Source organism: Pseudorasbora parva, chromosome 16, assembly GCF_024679245.1.
Source record: "Pseudorasbora parva isolate DD20220531a chromosome 16, ASM2467924v1, whole genome shotgun sequence".
Taxonomy (NCBI): domain Eukaryota; kingdom Metazoa; phylum Chordata; class Actinopteri; order Cypriniformes; family Gobionidae; genus Pseudorasbora; species Pseudorasbora parva.
In genome coordinates this window covers 29,852,847-29,876,883 of record NC_090187.1, presented here as the reverse complement: position 1 = coordinate 29,876,883, position 24,037 = coordinate 29,852,847, and the positions used below count along the sequence as shown (strand labels likewise).

Sequence of the window (24,037 nt, the reverse complement as noted above, 5' to 3'; positions counted from 1 at the left end):
GTGATGGGTTGTCCAACCCTCGGGCCGGTAAACGCATTACCAAAGAATGGAATAGATGTCAGGTGAGAGGGGAAGTTATTTTGATTAAAGGGGGGGTGAAATGCTGTTTCATGCATACTGATCTTTTTACACTGTTAAAGACTTGGAATCCCATACTAAACATAGACAAAGTTTCAAAAGTTAAGGTGGACGTTTGATGGGAGTATTTCTTTGTCAAAAATACTACTTCCGGTTAGTCATAAGTTTCGGCAAGTTTTTTGAGATCATGCGCCCCTTTGACGTTAATGGGGGCGGATTTTCCTTGTATGGGCCTTACGGACAATTCTACCGGAAGCGCGTGAGAGAGAGCGAGGGAGAGAGCGAAAGCAACAGCCTACGCCCATCAAAGCGCTGGCTTGTAGGATGCTGGACAGGTGACAATTACACATAGCACATAACAATGTCACCAAAAAAGTGCGTTTTTGGTTGCCAGACCAAGACAGTCCTGCAAAGATTCCCCAAAACCCCGCGTTAAGGCAACAGTGGATGTAATTTGCTTTTCCGGATCAGCAACTGAGTTGCGCGAATGTTTATATCTGTTCGCTGCATTTCGGTGCCGACTGTTTCATAAACAAGGCCCAGCTCGACGCCGGATTTTCCCAATCGCCTAATGCTGAAGGATGGAGTAGTCCCAACGTTAGAAGGGTGAGTGAGACTGCTTCAAATGTCTGTGTTTTTTTTAGTCCGCTTACTGTCTACACAAACCACCCGTAAACACACAAACACACGTGCACAACTGCACTTCCCACATGTACACCTTCAAAGACAAAAATACGACGATATAATTCAAGTATAAATATGTAAATAACACAAGCCGCTAAGCATATTATATAGTTAGTGTATAACTTGTACCACATATAGACGTCCTGCTCTAGTCGTTTTTGCTGCTGCTCCTGTTCAACTGCAGCCTCTGGGTCTGATTCCGGATCATAGATGTATGGCTGTATCTGATTAAAAGCCATATTTTTATTTTGAATAAAGTTTTTTTCCCGCTGTTAGGGATGACGCACTCGACTCAACACACAGCGCGCTGCTGCACACGTCATTATTTAGCTCCGCTCACACGACACGCCCCCACCCGCTCGGCTTTTTTCGGAAAGACTCGGAACAGCGCATCTTTCTTATATAATTATTAAAAAAATAAAGACTTTTCGGAGATATGCAGGATGCAATGCTACTCTATAGGTACTCAAGATTGACATGACACTGACTGAAACTGAGTGTTTCACCCCCCCTTTAAAGGTCCCATGGCATGACTTTTTTTATGAGGTTTTTCAACATTAATATGAGTTCCCCTAGCTTGAAAATTGTCCCCAAGTGTCTAGAAATGTTGACCAGTGTAAACTGAATTATGCCTGTCTTTCTCTGTCTTTGAGAAAATGAGAGCCCAGACAAGCTGATCTTGAATTCTCCTGTTATGACATCATGCCAGGAAAGGTTTCCTCCCCTTCCTCTGCTTTGCCCACCCATAGAATTAGTAGAGAATGGATTCAGTTTATTAGTCGCGATGTCAGCACAGGCTTTACCATATGGATTCAACAGCACTGCCACAAACAGTGAGTAACAGTGTTCTTTAATGCCTGACCTGGGATCAGTGAGTTCTGATTTGTAGCTAATCATTCAAGTTCACACAGATTTCTTTCTAAATCGTTCAATACTGTCTGTCCCGCCGCTGGCCGCCTTGATGCATCAGTGAATCAAGCCAGTGACTAAGGCCCCGTCCACACGAAGTCAGAGCTTTCCCAATCCAATCTTTTTTGTCCTTGTTTCAAGAAATATCAGCGTCCACACGAGATCACAGAAACCGACAAAAAACGGTGTAGTTTACATGCCAGGCCAGTGTGTGGCGCTGTAATTCTGCCACAGAAATACACTAAAACGGAAAAGAAGAGTTTTGGCTAGAAGGAGTATAGCAGTGGTAGGAGGTGAGGCAAAATCTCACAATAAAATAACAATAAAATACATTTGCTACTTAACAGATGTGTTAATTGCATATCAATTTATTAATAAATTGCATAACAATTTATTAATGCCTACACCTACCCCAACCCAAAACATACCCTTACAATAATGCAGATACAGTAATTAAATGACGCAATATTGATTGTCGCATGCCCAGTGCCCGTAGTTGTATGACCCGGTTTCAGAAAATATCAGATTCATGCTTCCAAAATGCTGGATCCGTATGGACGAAATGCTGATCAAAATGTATACGTATACAGCTGAACCCATCTCCGTGTGGACGGGGCCTAAAACAATCAACTTCACGTCATTTCTGTTAGTAGCATAGCATGAAACAAATCTGTTATTTTAATGATTTAACTACAGAGCGATCAAAGAACACTCTTTATAATGTTCGGATCTGTCCATCTCCCGTATATCTGCAGTGCACACGTGTCCAAACTGCCGTTATAATGAATGACGCTGCTCTAGTAATTATGCTCAACAGAAGCTCTTGCTGTATTTTAATGTTGTGTGGTGAAAGCATTTTGTGAGAAAAATAACGTTGCAAAGTTTACTCGTGTTTATTCAGAGCTCTCAGATACAAACAAAATAAATAATTGCGCTCTCAACAACTCGGTACAATAACGCTTTCTCAGCAATCTTTCCCCAGCTCCGTCTCTCTGTCTCTCGACTGGCAGTGAGTGCTCACTAAGCCACGCCCCCTCCGCACAAAATCTCATTTCAAATGCAAAGATGTCAGCCAATCACAACAGTGGGTGTTTTCATTGAAGACTCATAGCAGACACGCCCCTTGAAACAGAGCATTCCAGCCAGAGGGCTAATATCAGTAAAGAAAAAATGCCTTTTATTTCTAAATTATGACATTTTTTGATGTAAAAACCATACTAACAATATAAGTTCAGGAAACATTATAAAATAATAAAATAACTCATGCCATGGGACCTTTAAAGATTATGATTGCACATGATTAAAAAAAAAAATGTGCAAGGAAACTAGTCTGACATGGTCATACTCAATTCTAGTCAGAATATGAGTCTGAAACTGCTCCATTGGGCTGTGATTATGAGGCGTGTTTCAACCAAACCAGGAAAGACCTCAATTGGATAGACCTACAACCAATCAGAGCAACGAAGTGACGCATTGTCAAATGTCAACAGAGTTCAACTGCACTGTGTTGCCAAGTCCGCGTTTTTTCCGCGGGTTGTTTCTATGTCCGCGGGTTGAAGCGACTATTATGTGATATATAGACCCATGAGTGCGAATTTTAGCAGGCAACCTTGCCAAAATAACACACGTTTTACTCCCCAAACACCATTTTTCCCCCCGGAGAACCCCCCGAGAAGCTATTGTTTAGGGCTAGTAGCTGGCGGATTTTGTTGTAAAAACTTGGCAACCCTGTCTGCACGTGCTAAAATCAGGCTGGAATACACGATCTTTGCTGGTGTTGTAAAAAAAATAAAATAATTTAATGATACACAGAGTACTTACCCAACATGATCATCATTTCTGAGAGAAATTGTGAAGGTGAATGCATACAAAAGCAAGCTCTCCGTTTAGTATTCAAACAAATATAATCCAAGCCTCTTTGATGACGTGCTTGATTACGTTACTGTTGATCATCTGTCCATCATCATCTAAAGCCCCCCCTGATGATTTCATTGGTCCGAACAGTTTCTGTTTAGAGATAATTACTCCTCTATGGAGCAAGGCCAGAACGAACTGCCCGACCTAAAAATGTTGTGGGCGGGGCTAAGTTCGGCTGGCATCCAGGCTACAAGGAAACATCATTTATAATAAATACTGCAATATTCCATCATAGATAAGAATTGTCAATTTTGATATTATGGTTACTTTTTTTTTCTCATTTGATAAGCCAGTTGGGTATGACTCCCATTAGGAAATAATTTCATGCATAACATTTCATAAAGAAAAGGAGTTTAAACTTTGTATTTTGCAGCCAATACACAATACTGAGTCCATTTTTTGTCCAAATAACATTTATTACTTTATTACTTAACCAATCCTGACTATAATTATGTTTTTCTTGGTCTGCTAGTTGGATTTTTGCAAGAATGTGACTGGTGCAATTTAAGATATTGCTTTAATTTGATTAAATTAAACTTTTGAAACCTTATTGTGTTGTTTATAAAGACCTGTATGCCATAGACCTATTCAACAAGTTTTTTAAGGTGATTGCAAATTCACTGTGTGATTTAGAAAGCCTTTGCAGGTTCATCACATTCCAGTGGTATGACAACATGGTGTTGCACTCACTGAATAATCTCCATTCATGCCGATATCTCTCCTGTGGAACTCCCCTCTGAAGGCCTCTCTAACAACACACATTCAAAACTAACATAATCTACAGTTAATAATACCAACACTGTTCACTCGACTCATTGCTTTCTCACTTTACCCTCACTTGGCTGACTGTCATAAGACGTTTTATAGTCATTTGGTGCTCGGTTACAGCTAAAAACCGAATCAAGTAAAGACTTGAAACTAGAGTAGAAAAAGTTTGTGGTTATTAAGGACTTTTTGGTTGGTGGGTGAGAGCAACAGGAAGTCGTTTTTTTCTTTTACAGTTAGCACTAGGCCCCTCACAGAATTGAGAAAAGGCACACATGAGTGTGTTAAGCAGTAGGAGGTGGAGTGACGGATGTCTGAACACGGATGTCGAGATCACGTTATCTTCATTGTCAGATAAAGCTGTGACCCTATCAGCAAAAATTTTTTTGCACATTAGTAATACAGCATAAATTTTGAATTTGTACCTATTGGTAATTTGATGCAGTAATAGAAACAATACCAGCTCATATAATCAACAAATTTCCTTTTTTCTTCTCATGCCTAAACCACAGACTGTAAAAAAAAATATGGACGTAGTGTCCGTGACGTCACCCTTCCGATGAGCTGTTCTGAAGCATAAAGTAGAGACGAGCTGGCCGTTGCCATCTTGACAGCGCATCATCGTGCTTCACGCCCGGGTAACAGAAAATGGGCAAAAAGAACAGATAGACCGCAGAAAGCAGATAAATGGCTATCCAACTGTCACTCAAGTAACCACGCCCTTAATAATGCACAACTTTAATGCTTTATATAATGTAAAAGAATGTGATGTTACAAAAAAAAATTCACCCCCCTCACAGTTGTCATGAAGCAATATTAACTGTATAGACCAAAACCATAATTTGTACCAAGCTGTAAATATGTTTTTTTCTGCTGTAAAGTTGGGAATTTTAACATGGGGCTCAATGAGATTCTGCTCCCTTCTGGAACCTGCCTCTAGTGGCCAGTCGATGAAATGCAGTTTAAGTTACTTCCGTATTGGCAGAAACTGGGTGAAGTTACCGCTTGGGCTAAACACAGGGATGGCAGTTGGCGAGGTATAATTTTTTTTAATTTTTTTTATAGCATCTACTTAGACATTTTACTGAGCCCAGTGTGGAAGAGAGTGCTTTTTTTTGCTTGTCACTGTGTATTGATTGTGTATTGGTTTTAGTGTATTATTGTGTCAACATTTAGGGGGCATTTACTCTACACCATTTTCAACTATAAACGGAAAAACTTTTTATGCATTTTGGTCAGTTTGGCCGTTAATTTACACAACAACGGCAGGGTCTAAGAAGGTAAACTTTTGAAAACAGGTTTCAAAGTGTCACTGTCAAGGATGGAAAATAACTTTTTTGTCCACCGGCCACTGTGGCTGGTGGATTTCAAAATCTACCAGTCACTCAATGTTTTTACCAGCCACTTTCTTGTTTTTAACCGACAATGTGTATCAGCATCTGAAAATTAATACTATAAGCACTACAATACTTATTTAATCTCAAGTCTCAATGAAATACTGACATTTTCTCATTCTCTCTTATATACACACAAACCATGAACTGATATACATTTCATTAAATGAGTAGGGCTCTGTGCGCTCTTTGTTTTGTTTTGTTTTTTACCTGGATGGATGATTCGTGGTCTTTTATGGCTTCCAGTTTTAGGTTTTTAGTCCCAACAATGAAATGATTAGTTTTAGCATCTTCTGAAGCACCTGAACACACCTCGTTTTCAGACCAGCATGCCCATGGGCGAACAGATGGGCGCGAGTGCATTTGCTATTTAAACAACGTGCTGCTGGATATGAAAATGATAACTGTGTCGGACTGAAACTAGCAAAAAACGCTTGTGCTTCGCCTGGTGTTGTGTTGCGCTGAGATAGGGCCCTAATTATTACATGTTCAGTTTTTAGGCATGTAATTATTCTTCACAGTGACATGATTGCCAACTACTGGCCGAGCATCATATGACAACGTTGTTGTCTGTACACGAAAAGCTCAAAACACAATCTTGTGTAAACGTACTTAGAGAGTGGGTGAAATAAATGAAAAGGTAGATGAGCCATTTTAGCTCCAAAAAACTTGACTACCATTATTGACTAACAGGAATAACAGTGGGGAAAAAAAAGGACAAAAGGAGACTCCCACTTGCAACTGCACACTTGCACACACAAACAAGTGTTTCCTTTTCCCAGTATGCAGCAGTGTCATGACATCTCATCACATGACCTAATTTTCTTGTGGGTTAGTTGAGGTCAGGCCTTACATGCCAGAGGTCCTGACTTTACTCCGACTGGAAATTAGACTTAATTCTAGACCTTTCATCCAGATCCAGTTGTAGCTTCCTAAAAGCTGTTTACAACTGCAAAACCTGATGATTTGCCGTATGTTATGTCAACATTGTTTCATTAATCAAGGCTATTGAATTATTGACTACACATCATGTACTGTTGTTTTTGACATCCGCAGACAGCAGAATATGTCAGTCCAGATGCACACTTATCTCTCTTGACCTGATTCCTGTGTTTATTAGTGTATAACAGAGCTCTTCTCCACTGCCGCAGATACACAACCCCCACAGCAATGCCCAGGTGTGTCCACAGATGGCATGAGCGCGGGCGCTGTGTTGGTGTTTTGTCTCAGTTTGGCATATGGACTCAATCAGTTTTTATCGTTATTTTGTAGTTTGACTGTAGTGAGTTGTAACGGGTTATGCTTTTATCATACTGACTATAGATGGCAGTTTCGCCTTCAGCTCTATTGCTGTGGAGTCCAATAATTTTTTTCTAATGTAGTGGGGGTAATGCAAGCAGTTTAATGCTAGTAAGATGAAGTGTCTGACCTCTGACAATGCAAGAGAAGCCCATAAATGTTTATTTCTATGAGCTGTGGGAAACCCTTGGTTTATGAGATTTAACATTTTCTCCTGGCCCATCTAATGTGCATGAGATTCAGCTTAAAAATCACTTTAGGTAATTTCACTTTTTTTTTTCAAATTTAAGCAAACACAAGCAATTTCATTTACTGTATACTTGCCCCATAGTTTATTGTAAGTGTAAGTCAGTCCATTTGTTTATGTGGCCACTTATGCATATTTAGCCTGAACTATTCTTTAAAGGGTTACATGCAATCTGTTTCAGATCTCTAGCTGTTTAGCGGAGGTCTGATTCATTCCTGTTATGGTAAGACAGGCGGTTCATGAGAAAATGAGGGGGAGAAATGAATCGTCTAGAGGACTGTTGATACGAATTGATACCTCTGTGGTCTGTAATGACTGGCGGGGTGGGATGTAGAGTGGGGGATGGTCCAGAAAGGCCTTTATGCCAGAAATTGGGTTTAGTTGTTTTTAGAAAAGTGTGCAAGGGTTTTCATGAGTGTTAGGTTAGAAATGAATACATTATGAAGAATAGGTGAAAGTGACAGCACTACAGCACTAGTGAAAGGGGTTTTGGGATTGGGGAGGGGCTAATATACCCTCCCGCTGTGTGTAAACGGTGCCCAATAAGGGTCAGATGGTGCAATAGACTGCCAGCTGCTCCCTTCCTCCCTGCATGTCTCTGTCCCTAATGAGAGCGGAACAAAGAAGTGGCATCCTTTCCACCTCCTCCTCATCTCTCTGTGTGTGTCCCAGTACTTGAGTCTCACAAATACCTCAATTTTCATCTCCAAAATGTGACCAAAATCGCAAGGGATTTGTTGTTGTTGAGTTTGTCTGTTTCCTGTTATTGCTGCCCAATGTCTTCGTTCAAGGTTTGTGTGTGTGGGCATTGGGGAGATGACTGGAAAAGGAAGCTAAGGGTGATTGATTAAGGTGCGGCTACCCTCTGGTCTGTCCTATTATGTTGTAGACCATAAAAAAACAAATCCAAATACATATTGGCACATATTGTTAAAAGTATTGCAACAATCTGCATTGAAGGAGTTGGGGTCACATTTCAAGCCTTTAATTTTTGGATGTCATTTTTAGAACGAAGTCATGTAGCTGCATGACTCTTAGCAAATCTGCACAATGATCCAAGTATATAAACACTCATGATGACACTGTGTGATCATTTGCAGTAATGGTTAGTGCCCTGGGTGGGCATTTTCTTTTCTGCAGTTCCCCAGCTGTGTGTGCGCGTGTGTGTGTTTGTGCGTGAGTGTGCGTGCGTGCGAGGGTTTGTAAGGGCCATCCAAGTCATAATGAACTCCTGGAAAAAAAGTGTTTCCCACCATTTCAGTGAACTCTCTGTTAGTTCTTTTGTGCCTTAATTGTTAGAATGCCAGGAACAATTAATTGTAACTATTGTAGCAATATTACAATTTATATATTTGTATATTTACAATTTAAAATAACTATTTTCTGTTCATATATAACTTTTATGTTAAATACAATTAATTGTGATTAACTGTTTTGACAGCACTAATATATACACTGATCAGGGGTCCGTTCTTCGTACCTCGCTTAATACATCCAAGAGGATTTGAAAGATCCCAGATCTTCTAATCATAACTGAACTCTGGCTAATTTGGTTCTTCAAACGAATTTGTGAATTGGATTAAAATATCTGGATTAAGTTGTCTGACATTACTGGACGTTCTCGTGTTCCCTGAATAGGGCAGAAATCAAAACTCAAGCACGATCAGCATTGCAGCTATTGCCTGGCGGCAAGACTGCAATGTATTAACATATAATTAAAAAAAGAAACCTGATGAATTTCTGGACCTTTATAAGGCCCTGTCCACACAAACACGGGTATTTTCAAAACCGCAGCTTTTTCTACGCGGTTTGGCTGTTCGTCCACACGCAAACGCTGTATCCGGTTACTAAAACCGGACTTTTTTTGAAAACTCCGGCCAGAGTGAAGATTTTTAGAAACTTCGGTTATAGCGTTGTCGTGTAGATGGTGAAACCGGAGATTTCGGCTTTTTAAATTGAAGTGCGCGCCGTTCTCTCCTTTGTTTGATATCAGATTTTCCACATCTCCTTTTGATTTACGTGAGTCGATTCTATGCGGTGGACTCCACTAACAGCGCTTATCACATGTATATCCTACAGATACATGTTCAGTTATTTCATTGTATTGCAGAACAAAAGCGCCAGAATGCAATAATACAAAATAGTAAAGCAAGTGTGTGAAGCTATTACAGTCCACTTCGGCCCTGCACCTGTGTATACAGTTACCTGTCACTGAGTCCAAAGCAAAGGAACTTGTAGGAAGTGTTTCACTTGAGCCCATGGCATCCCTCAGTCAGTGCAATGTGCATTGGTGCAGTGAATGGGACCCATGGACGGCCAAGGCTCATTGATGCACGTGAGTAGGAAAGGCTGGCCGTCTCAAATTGCTCGATGCAAATGTTGAAACAAATGCGAAATATTACTTTGACACGTACCACCTACCTAAGCATTGTTGCAGATCATTTACATCCTTTCATGGAAACAGTATTCCCTGGTGGCTGTGGCCTCTTTCAGCAGAATAATGCACCCTGCCACAAAGCAAATGGTTCAGGAATGGTTTGAGTAACACAAAAACGATTTTGAGGTGTTGTCTTGACCTCTAAATTCCCCAGATCTCAATCCAATCAAGTATCTGTGCTGAACAAACAAGTTTCCTCCATGGAGGCCCCACCTTGCAACTTACAGGCCTTAAAGGATCTGCTGCTATCATTTTGGTGCCAGATACCACAGCACACCTTCAGGGGTCTAGTGGAGTCCATACGTGCCTCGACGGGTCAGGGCTGTTTGGGCAGCAAATAGGGGACCAACACAATATTAGGACATAATGTTATGCCTGATCAGTGTATTCAGTATATCAGATTTAACTAAATGGAAAATTGGAAGCTCGTTTCTGTCTGATGTTGGTACACATGGTTTAACACATTCCCACATTTTAATGTTAGTTCTTCTGGTGTTAGGAATAATTAGGCCAAGTTTTTAAACATCAAACATTGACTTGTAGATTTGGTGGTCATGTGCATGTCTTCAAATACGTGTAGAAAGTATCTCAGTACCAATAAACAGTAGTTGTATTGGGGAGGAACTTAAGCTTTGAATTTTGCAATGAACTGTTTCAAAAGATTAAGGGAAATTTAGTTTTGTCATGATATACCCGTTTCTTCCAATGTCACGCATATTACCCAATTTTGAAGACCAAGTTAACCATGTACAAGTTAAGTGTATTCACTTGAATTAAGATTCAAATTAATTGATCTAAGCACATATTTGATATTTTTTATGGAATTTTAAGTCTTAACTTCAAGTGGAGAAGGAACAAAAGCACTGTAGCTTTTAAACATTAATGCAAATCTGGCTGATATGCATGATTGCTCATATGTACTGTGATGTTAAATGAGAGCTGTCCCCTTCATGCGCAAGTCTGTGGGCTGGAACAAGGTACAAGTCTGAGGACTGGCAAACAGATGCCTGCCTAACACCTCCAGTCTTAATGAGTGACTAGACAGTTTACATGCATTCCTTTAGTACTTGCATGCGCAAGCACAGACATGCATGCAAATAAATGCTCTGATGTATCATTATCAATGCACAATCAATATGAAAATATATTGAAATGCTCATTCTTGGACACACCCATGTGTTTAGTGTTGTGGTGGTCATCACCATAGAGACGTCTGTGCTCTCTGCGCAGGGTTGAAGAGTGCAGCTCTCTAATTAAAAGCTAGATCTGTGCCTTTTATTAAATGCAGTTGTCCTGCAGAGACTTAAGCTCAATGAAGTGCACAAACCATGCAAAAAGTGTTGTTGACATGACGTTTAATGGCATGTAGTTCACATGTTTGAACATATTTGGGTTGTTGACATGACATGGCATTTTCACTGTTACCTGATAAAATAATATAATTAATATTGTCATAATTTAAAATGCAAGTAAGTTGTAATATATTGAGCCACACTGCTATGCTTGAAACAGTCACTCCATAGGACAATTAGTAAATAAAAAAAAAAAAACATATTTCAAAAAATGTAGGAACTTGATACATTTTGACACACCTCTGGTATGACACCAATCCTGATTTTAAATTTGGCAATTCCAGTGACAAGTTCAATTAGTTGAAGGACCCCATTCAAGGTCATGTTACTGTGACGCCCATGTCTCTGCAGGTTAGTAATAGGTGTAACCACATTTGTGTGGGCGCGGCCATAAACAGAGGGACGTTTTAAACTGTTACCTGATTTGCACGTCACAGTGTGGATAGGGTTTTAGAGTGGGGTCTGGTGAAGGTGATCATTTTCATTGCGTGATTTATAGAAACCCATAAATTTGAAAACACCCACAAATTTAGAAACGCCCACTCTTGTTCCGCAGAGACCTCATACTCATGACTCATGTGCACATGGTAAGATTTTGTCTCAGAATTGTTCAAATATGTAACATTTCTTTGAACCACTATAAAAATTTTCATTTCTGTTTTCCTTTGGCCTGAGACCCCAAAGTTAGTGACCCCTCATATTTTCTCAAACATCGGTCTTCACACTTGACTGGGTAAACCCAGTAGAAAATACAGAGACTCCCCAAGACCAATTTTTAATCAATTTTAAAATTGATCTTGGTCTGGTGATAGCCAGACTTCACATTACATTTTTTTTTGTTTTTCTTCCAAACTGGTGTTTTACAAAAAAAGTGTTTTTTACTGCGTATTTGTCAACTACCGTTGTATAGAAATGGTCAGTTATGTATCTGTTAATGTGATCGATCACTCAAAAATGAAAAAGCTGTCATTATTTTCTAAATTTATGTTCCGAACCTGTATGACTTTCCTTCTGTAGGATACAAATGTTTTTGAAATATTTACAGTGAATGAGGGTTTGAAAAAAGCCACCATAAAGATGTCATAAAAGTGGTCTTGTGAGCTATATAGCTTTGTGAGAAAGAAACAGATCGAAAGTCTTCATTCACTGATAATCTTATCAGTAACCACTTTGTCAAGATCACTGATCACTGAAGGAAATTAAAATAGACAACTGAGTCAGTGTTGTTCGGAAACTAATCATTCAGGGGTAAGGTTTCCAAAGCCAACTGTGGTCGCAAGTTCTGTCTTTACCAACACAATTCACCAGATCTTGTGTGCATAGTTGGCTAAAGGAACAGTTTTGTGATCTGAATCAATTGATTAATCGAAATATACTCACAGCAAAAGAATAATTGTAATTTTTTAGGTGAACATTTCTTTTAACTAGATAAGATCAATGTACCACGTCGACTTGAAAAATGTTAAGTTTTGTGAAACTCAGCACAAACTTTCAACACAGTGTCAACGGGAACTATTCTTAGGTTATAGCTGAAAATGAACTTTGAGTGTGAATAGACACATTATACAGCTGCCTTTGACGCACAGCATTAGGATAATAGCGCTAGCATCCATTTTCCCCAATGTATTCTTCCTGAATGCATAACGGAATTACTGGTTGTAAATAACACTGAGGTGATATGCCATATGCATGTGCAAACATATCAGAGCGGGAAACACTAAAGTTATTGCAATAAAATACATGAGCACGTGTTTTGCAACTTAATTATGTGTATTTAAACAGTGACCACAGTGAAAAAGGCTATAAGCAAACGTCATGGCCTATGAAGAGTGTTGATTTTGTCCTGGGAGTGCCACACACTTCACTGTGACATGATTTACCCTTGGCTTTGAGACATCCGCATAGAGTTTGGAATGTCCTCATATTGTTCCTTAAAATTGAATTATGTCAGGACAGTGAAAAAACAATCCATGTGCGTCACTTGGCTCATGGGGGCTTGTTGACGAGAATGACCTCTAGTGGTCAGCAAATGAACTGCAGCTCAAATTGTACTGCGTTGTTCAAATATGCTGCTCCGACATATTTGATTCTCAGATAAACTACAGTGTTGGTATTTTATTTCTTTCATGGTTTGATATAAATGCGTTATGTTGTTTTCTCGTCCACTAAAAACCTGCACTGTTTACTCTCAATTTCTTATTGAGGTTATAAGAATGATGAAAGTGTGAATGCACATTCATTTGCTAAAAATAACACTCTGATTTATGAGCACTTTGAAATTTTGAATACATTTCTGTGTAGCCCCATCACGTTCAATATTTTCTTTCTTTTAATAGCTACGACCTCAAAGTTTATCCTATTTCTGGAAGCACACCTGTGTTGAATTCTTTAGTTGGGAGTGTTCACCAGTTTATTGCTGCGTATTTGGGGCCACACTCTTTGATGTTTATATCTCGGGTGATAAAAGATTAACCGGGATGTTTGAGGGAGCTGCTCTGGCCAGGGGTGGGTGGGCTGTTAGGTAATAAAGCATCAGGCGGAGTCAGAAGAGCTGTTTATAGAGCGCAGTGCTCTGTCGGAGAGCCACTCAGACAGAGCTGCAGTTTCATCTAGCTGTGGGAAGTAGTGCTTAATATCCTGAGATTTTGAATAACGCTCGAACGCAGAGATGACAACCATGTTCAGATACCCAGTGTTTCCAGTCCTTCCAGGTGAGATTTGGGGTTGTTAAATGTATGCGAGTAGCTGACAGATAACATGAACATGCACTTTCTGGAAATACAATGCAATTTTAGGTTAAATGTATAAGTGAAAGTGTACATTTTTAGGTGGCGTGTTTTTAAAAGTTTTAATCACCTTTTTACTGTATTTTAAATAGTCCTGCCAATTTATGTTGTATCTTAATTATGTTGTATCTTATCTTAAATAATGAGGTTAAAAGTATTATCTGATGATATTCATTTTTTGTTTATTATTTATTATTATAATTAGAAAAAAATACCCAAATACTGAGTTGACCTACATGTACATGTAATGTAATTTTTGATGTTTTTTCTTTTAATTTCACATTATAATGTAAAATATTTCAAGTGGTGTTTATCATGTTTATTCAGATATAGTTAATCAAATTGCTAGTTGTTTCAGTATGTTAAATGCCTGTGTGCTAAATGATAAATGCTTGTTTGTTAGTGTAAAACTAGTGTCTAGTATCCGGCTGTAAACAAATAACTGTGAGATAAGTCACATGGGTTCATCATTCATCATCTGTTTAATGATATGAGATAAAATACGATAAACCAGTGAGAGAGCTTTATTTATTTCCTGATCAAAAGTATGGATTTTCCCCCAAAATTATTATTATTATATATTATTTAAATGTGTATTTTGATCCCATGGTTTGATACTAAATTAATTGTGTTTAATTGTCTCAAATATTGTTTTATTTTTTAAATATTAAAGTGCAGATGCTTTAGGAAATGTGGTTTATGCTTGTCAAACATTTTTACGTTTTTTACGTATTTGCGTTGATCGACTTGTTGTTGTGGTAGTTATTTTTGTCATACAGACGGTGGTCTGTTTGCATAATAATATTGAGCTAAAGAGGCATTTAAAAGAGCACATTTAAAGAAAGTTCAGATGAATTTATGAAATCAGTTACTTTGACTGTTATAAAATCTATTTGAAGCACTTTTTGTTTGTGTTATAGCATGTTAAAATGTGTGTCTTTATTTGAATAGTATGTCTTGTGTCCTTTTTCTCAGGGCTGGACCAGGCAGACATACCAGAGGGACTGTCCCGTGTGCGGAGCATTATGGCAGAGCCGGACTATATGGACAGTGATGGCGATGAACTCATAAAGCCCAAGAAACTCCTGAACCCGGTGAAGTCATCCAGAAATCACCAGGACCTACACAGAGAGCTCCTCATGAACCAGAAAAGGTGATGCACATACAGCCTACATTAGATCAGTCCTCCTACATGTGTACTTCTTTCGCTGTGTTTTCCCTCTCAGAATTCACCATTACGCCCCCAACCAGCTGCAATCATGTTTTCTCCTCTCATTTTCATCATCTTGGCAAATTATCTGTTCATGCTTTGTGGGCACTTGCCAATTCAAAACTATTTTATTTAGGATGTTAAACCTAAAATAAGTCACATTTGATCAAATACAATCAAACATTCTCTGATAAATGCCTATATGACTTGTGCGTCATATAAAGACCAACTTCAGCCGTTGTATATTTCACAAATGAGTTCTTCAAAAGTAAGAGTCTTTCTGAAAGTTGATGCTACCCAGAGGACTGTCAGGATAAGATGAATGATTTCCCCCTGGCAGATCCCTCTGTGTTTGTGTGCTGTATCTAGGCAGACAGGAACCAGGAAAAAATGCACTGGAAACAATAAGTTTGAGTCACTCGTTCTAGTCCTCTCTGCCTCATTCTTTTTCTCTCCGTCACTCTCATTCTCATTGGTGATGAATTGTGACAGCAAGTGTACACACATGCTCCCTATTACATAAAACAGTTTTTTCTTTTGCAGTTGGAAGTTATTAGGAAGATCCCTTGAGGGTAGATGTTGTTCTTGCCGCTTTGATGCGAACAAAAACGGATAAGTCACGGCACAAGTCATTTATGTTGCAAGAAACAAATAACACACACAAAGTCTCGGTTACCAGGATGATTACATAAACTCCGGTCTACTGATTCTCACTTCCCACATTAGTTGAGCATCTAAAAATCTGTTTGTCCTCTGCTGTGTGGGAATTGAGAATATTCCAGTGATTCCCAGTCAGGGGTATGTGTATGATTTAAGCAGGTTCGAGGAAGTGCTTGAAAGATTTGATTTTACTTTGTTATTATACCTGTAGTTACCTGCAGATCTTTGCTTGTTACTGATTGATAAAACGTTGTTGCTTGTGGGTGTTTAATACTTATTGAGCTTGCAGTTCCATCACAAGATTGCAAATCACTTTTATTAAACATCTAATCTAGCCTGATGTGGTCATACTCAATTCTAGTCAGAATATGAGTCTGAAACTGCTCCATTGGGCTGTGATTATGGGGCGTGTTTCAACCGAACCAGGAAAGACCTCAATTGGATAGACCTACAACCAATCAGAGCAACGAAGCGACCCATTGTCAAATGTCAACAGAGCTCAACTGCACTGTGTTGCCAAGTCCGCTTTTTTTCCCGCAGAGTGTTTTCAATGTCCGCTGGTTGAAGCGACTATTATGTGATATAGAGTGCAAATTTTAGGAGGCAACCTTGCCAAAATAACACACATTTTACCCCCCAAACGCCATTTAGGATTCAAAAAAATATAATCCAAGCCCCCATGTCCATCATCGTCTAAAGCTCGCCCTGATGATTTCATTGGTCCGAACAGTTTCTGTTCGGGGATAATTACTCCTCTATGGAGCAATGCCAGACCGAACTGTCCGACTTAAAAATATTCTGGGCGGGGCTAAATTCGGCTGGCATCCAGGCTACATCTAATCTGGTTCAATTTATAAATATATTTTCTTGGGTGAGAAAAATCTCAGCGATTGCCTCCAGAATAGTAAAAAATAGTCAAAAGACACAAGTTCGGGTGTTGTGTTAAAGAGAGAGAAAGTGTATAAAATGTATAGATTCATAAAAATAAAATTAAAAAAAGTTTTGTTATATTAATAAAATATTTAATAATCAGGGGTGTAGGCAAGGGAGGCAGTTTTGGATAACAAAATAATCCATATTACAAAAATAAAACTATGCAAATATTAGCAAATGTGACATTAAAGTAGCCTGACAAGCCAGACCCACATCAAGAGGTTTGGTCTGGAAACTCACCATAGACAGGGCTCAATCCGAGGGGCGGTATAAACGGTTGTCTTTCAAACTCCCCCTGCACGTATCTTTGTTCTTTTCTCAGAGAAAAGCTTAACTCCAAGTCTTCCAGAATCGCAGTCAATGCTGATTCGAAAGGCCGCCGTTCGCCAGTTTCTGTGTTTACTAGAAGCACGCGAACGCAACTCGGCCGTTGTCATTATGGCCCGACTTTATACACAATGTGATTGGCCCATCCAGATTGTGAGGAATACAGCTCAGAAGGGTATTGAGAGTTCCTAGACGACACTTGCGGGCAGATTAAATTTGCTGCCGCTAGGGTGCGTCTAGATTTCTAGGCTAACATTAAAGGGGACATGTCATAAAAATCAGACTTTTTCCGTTTTTAAGTGCTATTATCAGGTCCCCAGTGCATCTGTCAACCCTGAAAACGTGAGAAAGGAAAGTTCAGTAATAGTTTTGGTAGGCCTTTCTCTGCAAGCACGTGAAAAAACGAGCCGCTCAGATTTCTCTCCCCTTCTGACGTAGGAAGGGGATCTTATTAGAATATTACGGCCCCTTAATCTGCATTTTCCCCCCAATGGCAAATGGTGAACAAGACCCCCATTTACCACAGTTTTTTTTTTTAACACAACAGAAAATGTGAAATAGAAGTTACGAGACTTGATGTCTGATAGCCAGGTGTCTGTGTGCTTCCAATAAGTGTGCTCCAAAAACGATCCATTAGAAGTTTAAACTAATATAGCTTTAAAACGCGTTGAAATAATAACTTCAATGATAAAAGAACTATGCTATCCGTGAGAGTGATCGTGATATAGATGATAATCTAAATCAAGCAGATGTCTTGTTAATATTTGTCATAGAATCCGAACGTAGAGGCTCATTTGCATTTAAAGACACATGCACGAAAAAAACCTGTTCTTGACTCGGAAACATTCTGGGGACACATTCTGGGGACACCTCAGACTTAAATTACATCTTGTAAAAATTGGGATAATTAGTCCCCATTAAAAAAAACGTATAAATCACTTGTTTTTCTAAAGTAACGTTTCCAATAGCGACACCAGCAAATAAAGTTAGAGTGGGGGTCCACGTCTCTCTTGCCTCCCCTGAGCCCATTGACTTTTAACAGGCCCCCTAAAGTTTGCTGTGGGTTTAGTGTAGGATAACGGTTTCCGTACAGTACAGATATCTCCAGAATAATCAAACTTTTTTTTCTGCCCAGGGACTGCAAATGAAGTTTAGCTCTTCAGCTACTTTAGCAGTCATGGACTGTCCATTGACCCTGTTAAATAAACTAATCACTGATTTAGTGGCAATGAATGGGTTTTACTAATGGAGTTGTGAAAGTACATGAGATCTAATCACTGCACAGGCCTGGCGATCATGAAGACAAACAAGAAAGAGGGGCTTTAATTTCAATTGTCTTTTTGTATTTTTCCTACAAATGTTACAGAGTCTTACGATAGAGAGTGGGAAATTGAGTGTGTGTGCTTGTTTTGGTTAAGGAAAAGGGAACATTTCCACAATCTAAATAGGATTAGTTCCAGATGTGGTGCTCCGAGGGATGCTGAAAGATAGAGAGTTACATAAGAAGGATTACAGCATCCCTTAGACTTTCCTCCTACCCTTTCTGTGTTCTCTTTCTCTGACGCCTACCTTCTGTCTGCCTCCCACCCTGCTGTACACTAATACTCAGAGTTATAAAATCGATTGTACAGCCAGGGCAGAAGGTGAAGAACACAGAGTGATGGAGAGATGGAGGTCAGGCTATATATAAGTCTGTTGCATCATATATTAGATAATGTATTGGGTTGGGGGGCAGGGTGGTATTTTATGTAATTGCGGCCGGCCTCTGTTTTTTTTTGTCGCTATTCATCAGTATCATTCTCTTTTTTTCTATTATTATTGCCCAGTTGTCTGTGATGAGTAACATCACATAAGGACAAAGTGAGCAGTTTCCAAGGGACCAGTGTGTTCCTGGAGACGGCAGTGTTATATAATCAGTGACGACACACACTGAAATTCCTGACGATGTTTTGTATCTTGTCCATTCACAGAACAGAACTATTTTTAATCTTTTTATCAGTCTTAAAGGGATAGCTCCCCTAAAAAGTAAACTTTTGCAATCATTTACTTATGTCATTTAAACCTGTATAACTGACTTTCTTCCAAATTATATTGAAAATGACATCGGACCATACAATGTTTGGACAAAACAACACCTATGGGAATGACGGGAGGGTGAGCAAGTGATCAGTTTTTTTGGGTGCGAACTATCCCTTTGCATACAGTGTCCTGCAAGCCGATTTATCATCCTAAAGTCAATTCACTAAATAAATATAACTTGTTTTCTCAGACCCAACCATTGTTCTAGTTTTAGCTGAACGACAAAGAATATACAACCATAAAACCACACCTATGGACAAAAGCGCACTTATCTTAATACTAGCTCAGAGGAAGATAAAGGCTTTCAAAAAGGTCACTAGTCAGACTAAAGCACCTACTATTTTTTTTTTTTTTCTTTCCTTATTGTAGTTTAAACTAGAATTGTTTAGACCAGTTATCTCACACTCTTCTCGAGGGCGACTGTCCTGAATAGTTTATATCCAGCCAGCTCCAACTCACCTGTGTAGGTTGTTTGTAGTATTCCTGAAGACTAGACTAGCTGTGTTTAATTAGGGTTGGATAAACTGGGGCTGTCGTGGCCCTCCAGGAGCTGAATATAGGGTGAATCCCAAATGGCACCCTTCTTTGCACTTTCGGTCTTGTGGACTTACAATGGCTGCCGCGTGCGTGTGTGAGCTCCACGAGACCGTAGGGTGTCCCATTCATGATTTTAGGTTTCAGAAGGGTGCTTGCGAGCGGCCCCCTTTGCGGCCGTTATGTCCCCTCGATATGCTCTTCATCTGAGCCTGCAAGTTTGCGGGCCATGCTGAGGACTTTACAGTCCTGCTACCCCATAATTCATTGCGTGCCAGTGACTACAGGATTTTTTGAGAGAAATTGTCAAATTACACATATTTAAATGCAAGTATTGGTTTTCAACTAATATATCTAACGATACAAATGTAAAAATCAAAAACTTTAAAGGGGTTCAAATGTTTACATGCCGTACTAAGATGTAATGTAGAGTTTATACTCTTTATTATATACAGAAATGGACCATGGTGAAAATATTTAGACAGTCCCATTTAACAACACTCGGCCTGACTTTTGAGTCCTTTAAAGGGATACTTCACCGCTTTTTCATATTAAACTATGTTATTCCCTTAACTAAAACGAGTTGATACATACCTCTCTTGTCTGAGTGCGTGCACTTAATCGCTCTGATGCGCGGTGACGATCTGATAGCATTTAGCTTAGCTCACTAAGCCCAGTTCATTCATTAGGTACCAAACAGAGATCAAGTTAGAAGCGACCAAACACCTCCATGTTTTCCCTATTTAAATACAGTTATACGAAAAGTTGAATGATCAAGTATGGTGACAAAATAAAACTTGGCGCTTTTCTAAGCGGATTAAAAAGGAGAACTATAATGTATGGCAGAATAGCACTTCTGAGAATACTTCGACTCGGCACAGTAAAAAATCACGCCTGAAACATCCTACCTCACATCAGGGAGGATGTTTCAGGTGGGACTTTTTACTGTGCTGAGTCGAAGTATTCTCAGAAGTTCTATTTTGCACTCATAGTCACCTGCACAACAGATAGATATGTGTTGCTGTTCTTCATCTTTTCTCAGAGAAGAATGAATAGTTGGAGGGAGAAAGTGAAATACTGTTCCGAAACTAAATCAGTGACATGACACACAAATGGAGAACGGCAGATGTGGTTTCTACACTTACTAGGCCGATATTCTCATAATTCAAATTTTTTGGAGCCCATATAGTTATATAACTGCTGTCCAAATAGCTAAAACATTTTCTCAGCTCTGATATTCTCATTAGCTCCCTTTTTTCTTTTATTCATACTAGTCTAGACAAGTCTACAAGTTTTTGAAGGATTTACAAAGCAGTCAGCAAGCCTCTGTTGTGGCAGGCAGAGAGCTGGATTATGTTAAAATATAGCAGAGGACATATTTTTATGTTTTTGTCAGTGTAATTTTAACATTATTTATATACTTTATTATGTAATATATATTCATATTTGGAATTGGTGTTTAATTTCAATATATTTTTCAGTTTTCATTTTAATTTTAGCTCAAGTTGTATGTACTTTTGTGTAAAACAAAAAACCATCAATACAGCATACATTTTTCTTTCAGGTTTAGCAATTTTAGAATTTTAATTTCAACTTTTAAGTTTTCATTTTAAATATGTTTTGTTATTTATATTTTAAATTATACTTATTTCAATTGAAATTTTTATTTTATTTTAACTCAAAATGGTTTTAATAATTTTAGTTTTTAGAAAAAACTAAATCAGCAATGTGCAATCAATTATGAATTGTTACATTAGCCAGGCATTTTGAAATTATATTATATTGTGATTTATTGTAATTATTCATCATTAAATTAAATTGTTTTATTATTGGTCATCTGCCCTTAATTTTGGGAAACATGAGATTAAAAATTACGCAACAAAGATGTCACAGCAAAGTGCTGTAAATAAAATAAATAATCTCTGAATGCTCTAAATGTACAGCAGCTTCTGGACATTATGAACCAATTCCAATCCCTAAAACCCACCCAGGAATCCATCCATACTGGATTACACTATTTGGGGCAATCAGGATTTCCAGTCATATTATGTAACCCTATGGATTATATCATCTAGAGTCATATCTCTCTCTCTCTCTCTCTCTCTCTCTCTCTCTCTCTCTCTCTCTCTCTCTCTCTCTCTCTCTCTCTCTCTCTCTCTCTCTCTCTCTCTCTCTCTCTCTCTCTCTCTCTCTCTCTCTCTCTCTCTCTCTCTCTCTCTCATATATTGAGTCAGATCTCTGAACGAAATCATGAAATAGAAGCGGTTATGATTTTAAGCCCCTAACCCCAAATTGTACACTTATAAGTGCTCAAATTCTGCAACTTTTTGAAGATAAGTATGCTGTTACTTTTTAGATTTACAATTTTTGATGATAAAAACTATCAAACAAACTCCCATAGACTTGCTTTGAAGGAGATTCATGAGGCATATCTTCGCTGGACTGAAAGATGTTGTCGCACAGCAATAACTTGAGGCTGTCTCAACTGGACGTGACAAAGCGACTGTTGCAATTCCATTTGTTCTCCGTGTCAGAAGTAGCGTATAAACTGTGGCATCCATGGCTGTCTGGAATTCGTTGTCGCGTCCAGTGTAGACCGCATCATTGATTTATAATATGTTCTATTTGCTTTTCCCATGTCACATCGCTCACGCCCAGTTTTAGATTTTGGGTGGATTGTTTTGACTTTGATTGTCTAGCAATAACCCAGAACACTGCATAGCAACACCCTGGCAACCAACCATCCACAGTACTCTTGCATCATGGTGGCTAGTTTTCCAGAGCTAATCACCACCACCTATCTAGTTACTCATTGTCAAGTGTCCTCCTTATGTGTCCTACTCATTGTCAAGTTACTCATTGTCTCATCCTTTTTTTAATTTATTTTTTTTATCACAGAGGCCTCGCGCCGCAGAATAAACCAGAACTTCAGAAAGTGATGGAGAAGAGGAAGCGAGACCAGGTGGTGAAGGCTCAGAAAGAGGAGCAGGAGGCGCACAAGAAAAGATCAGATCTTGAGGTCGAGCTCATGAAGAGAAGAGAGACACTTGAACAGGTATGTCCCCTCACATACAAAGACATAGGAATACAATAAGCATTTCCAGAAACAAATGACTAAAATTATCTCTCTTTCCTGTTTAGCTGGAACTAGATCAACACAAGAATGAAGAGGAGCAAGAAAACACCCCAGAGTTTGTCAAAATGAAAAGCAATCTGAGAAGAACCAAACAGGAAGTGGATGGGCAGGAGCGTGCCACCTAGAAATGGTTTCCATGGCACATTTGTTGACATGGCAACTGGACTGTGTTTTGTGGGGATTTCCTGGTGTTCCTCCCCCATGTGTCCCTGTGAAACAAGTGACTATAGACGAACGGTTCCTGTTGCCTGCCCGCAGACGCAACCAGTATTCACGCAGCCTCTTTTCCTGAACAACAATCACAAATAAAGAGGATTGGAGAATAAACCATACACATACACACAAACTCTTGCACATGGGCGCAGCCTCTTTGCCACTGGTTGACCAGCTTCAAAGAACATGCATGGCGGAACAAACAAAGACCACATAATTACTTTGATGTTGGGGTTTCTTTTTGGAGGGGGGCACATATTTTACTATTTTATTTTTGAAACCTGAAACGGGACACTGGATGGACTCTTTTAAGCCAAAACAATCCTCTTTTATTTATGTTCAGCATAAGCTTTTGTTCAAAAGGGCTTCTCAAGATATTTTCTTCTTGGTTGATGATTTAAAAAAGAAAGGCAACTAAAACTTAAGTTACAGCCATGCAAATTGTGATGCATCATGCTTGCTTTTTATGAATTGTAATATTTGTGCGCTTCCTCTGCTATTTCATAAGCAATACTAGGTCTAGGTTTGTGAGTTTTCTTTGCAAATATTTTTGTTATACCTTTTTTAATGAATACATTATTAATAAGTTAATACACTTTAGTTCAATGTGATAAACGCAAGCGCATGTGTTTTTTTATTTTTCACTTGAATGGTAGTTGAAAGAGAAAATGAGATGTTTATTAATGAAGAAAGACACATGGTTTTGTGTAGATTTGAGCCAATAACTAACCACTCCTTGTGTTCCCTTAAAACCTTCTTTTAATAAATATTATTTTATCATGTTGAATTCTTTATTTGAATCTCTATATAAATCTGTGTAACCAAGAAGTGTAAGTTATCTTATAAATGAAGGTAGTTATGCAGATGAAGAAAGTGGATGAGTGAGTGGAACAACAGTCTTAAATTGCTGCAATTTTCAAGAAGAAAAGTAGGTGTAAGTGAGTCATCTGGCATTTGCACAAGGTCTGTAGCTCCCACAGCAAAAAATGAGACTGTCCATATAAAGGGATAAACACGAGTCTAAACGATTCACTCACATTTTAAGCATTTTACTTCATTTGTATCTGATGTCGCAGA

The 24,037-nt window shown here is 38.8% G+C and overlaps 1 protein-coding gene across 2 annotated transcripts in view; it reads left to right on the top strand.

The window, feature by feature from the left end:
• fam107b (family with sequence similarity 107 member B) overlaps positions 1-23,747 on the top strand; it is a 29,239-nt gene extending 5,492 nt beyond the window's left edge. Inside the window, exons 1-4 of one of the 2 annotated variants that reach the window (XM_067420194.1) lie at positions 13,636-13,793; positions 14,844-15,021; positions 22,510-22,666; positions 22,753-23,747. In XM_067420194.1, coding sequence (XP_067276295.1) covers positions 13,751-13,793; positions 14,844-15,021; positions 22,510-22,666; positions 22,753-22,872 — 498 coding nt within the window. In that variant the 5' untranslated portion in view covers positions 13,636-13,750 and the 3' untranslated portion in view covers positions 22,873-23,747. Of the gene's footprint in view, positions 1-13,635; positions 13,794-14,843; positions 15,022-22,509; positions 22,667-22,752 lie in introns of those variants that run through there. The other variant, XM_067420195.1, reaches the window with a different exon arrangement.
• The last annotated feature ends 290 nt before the right edge of the window (positions 23,748-24,037 follow it).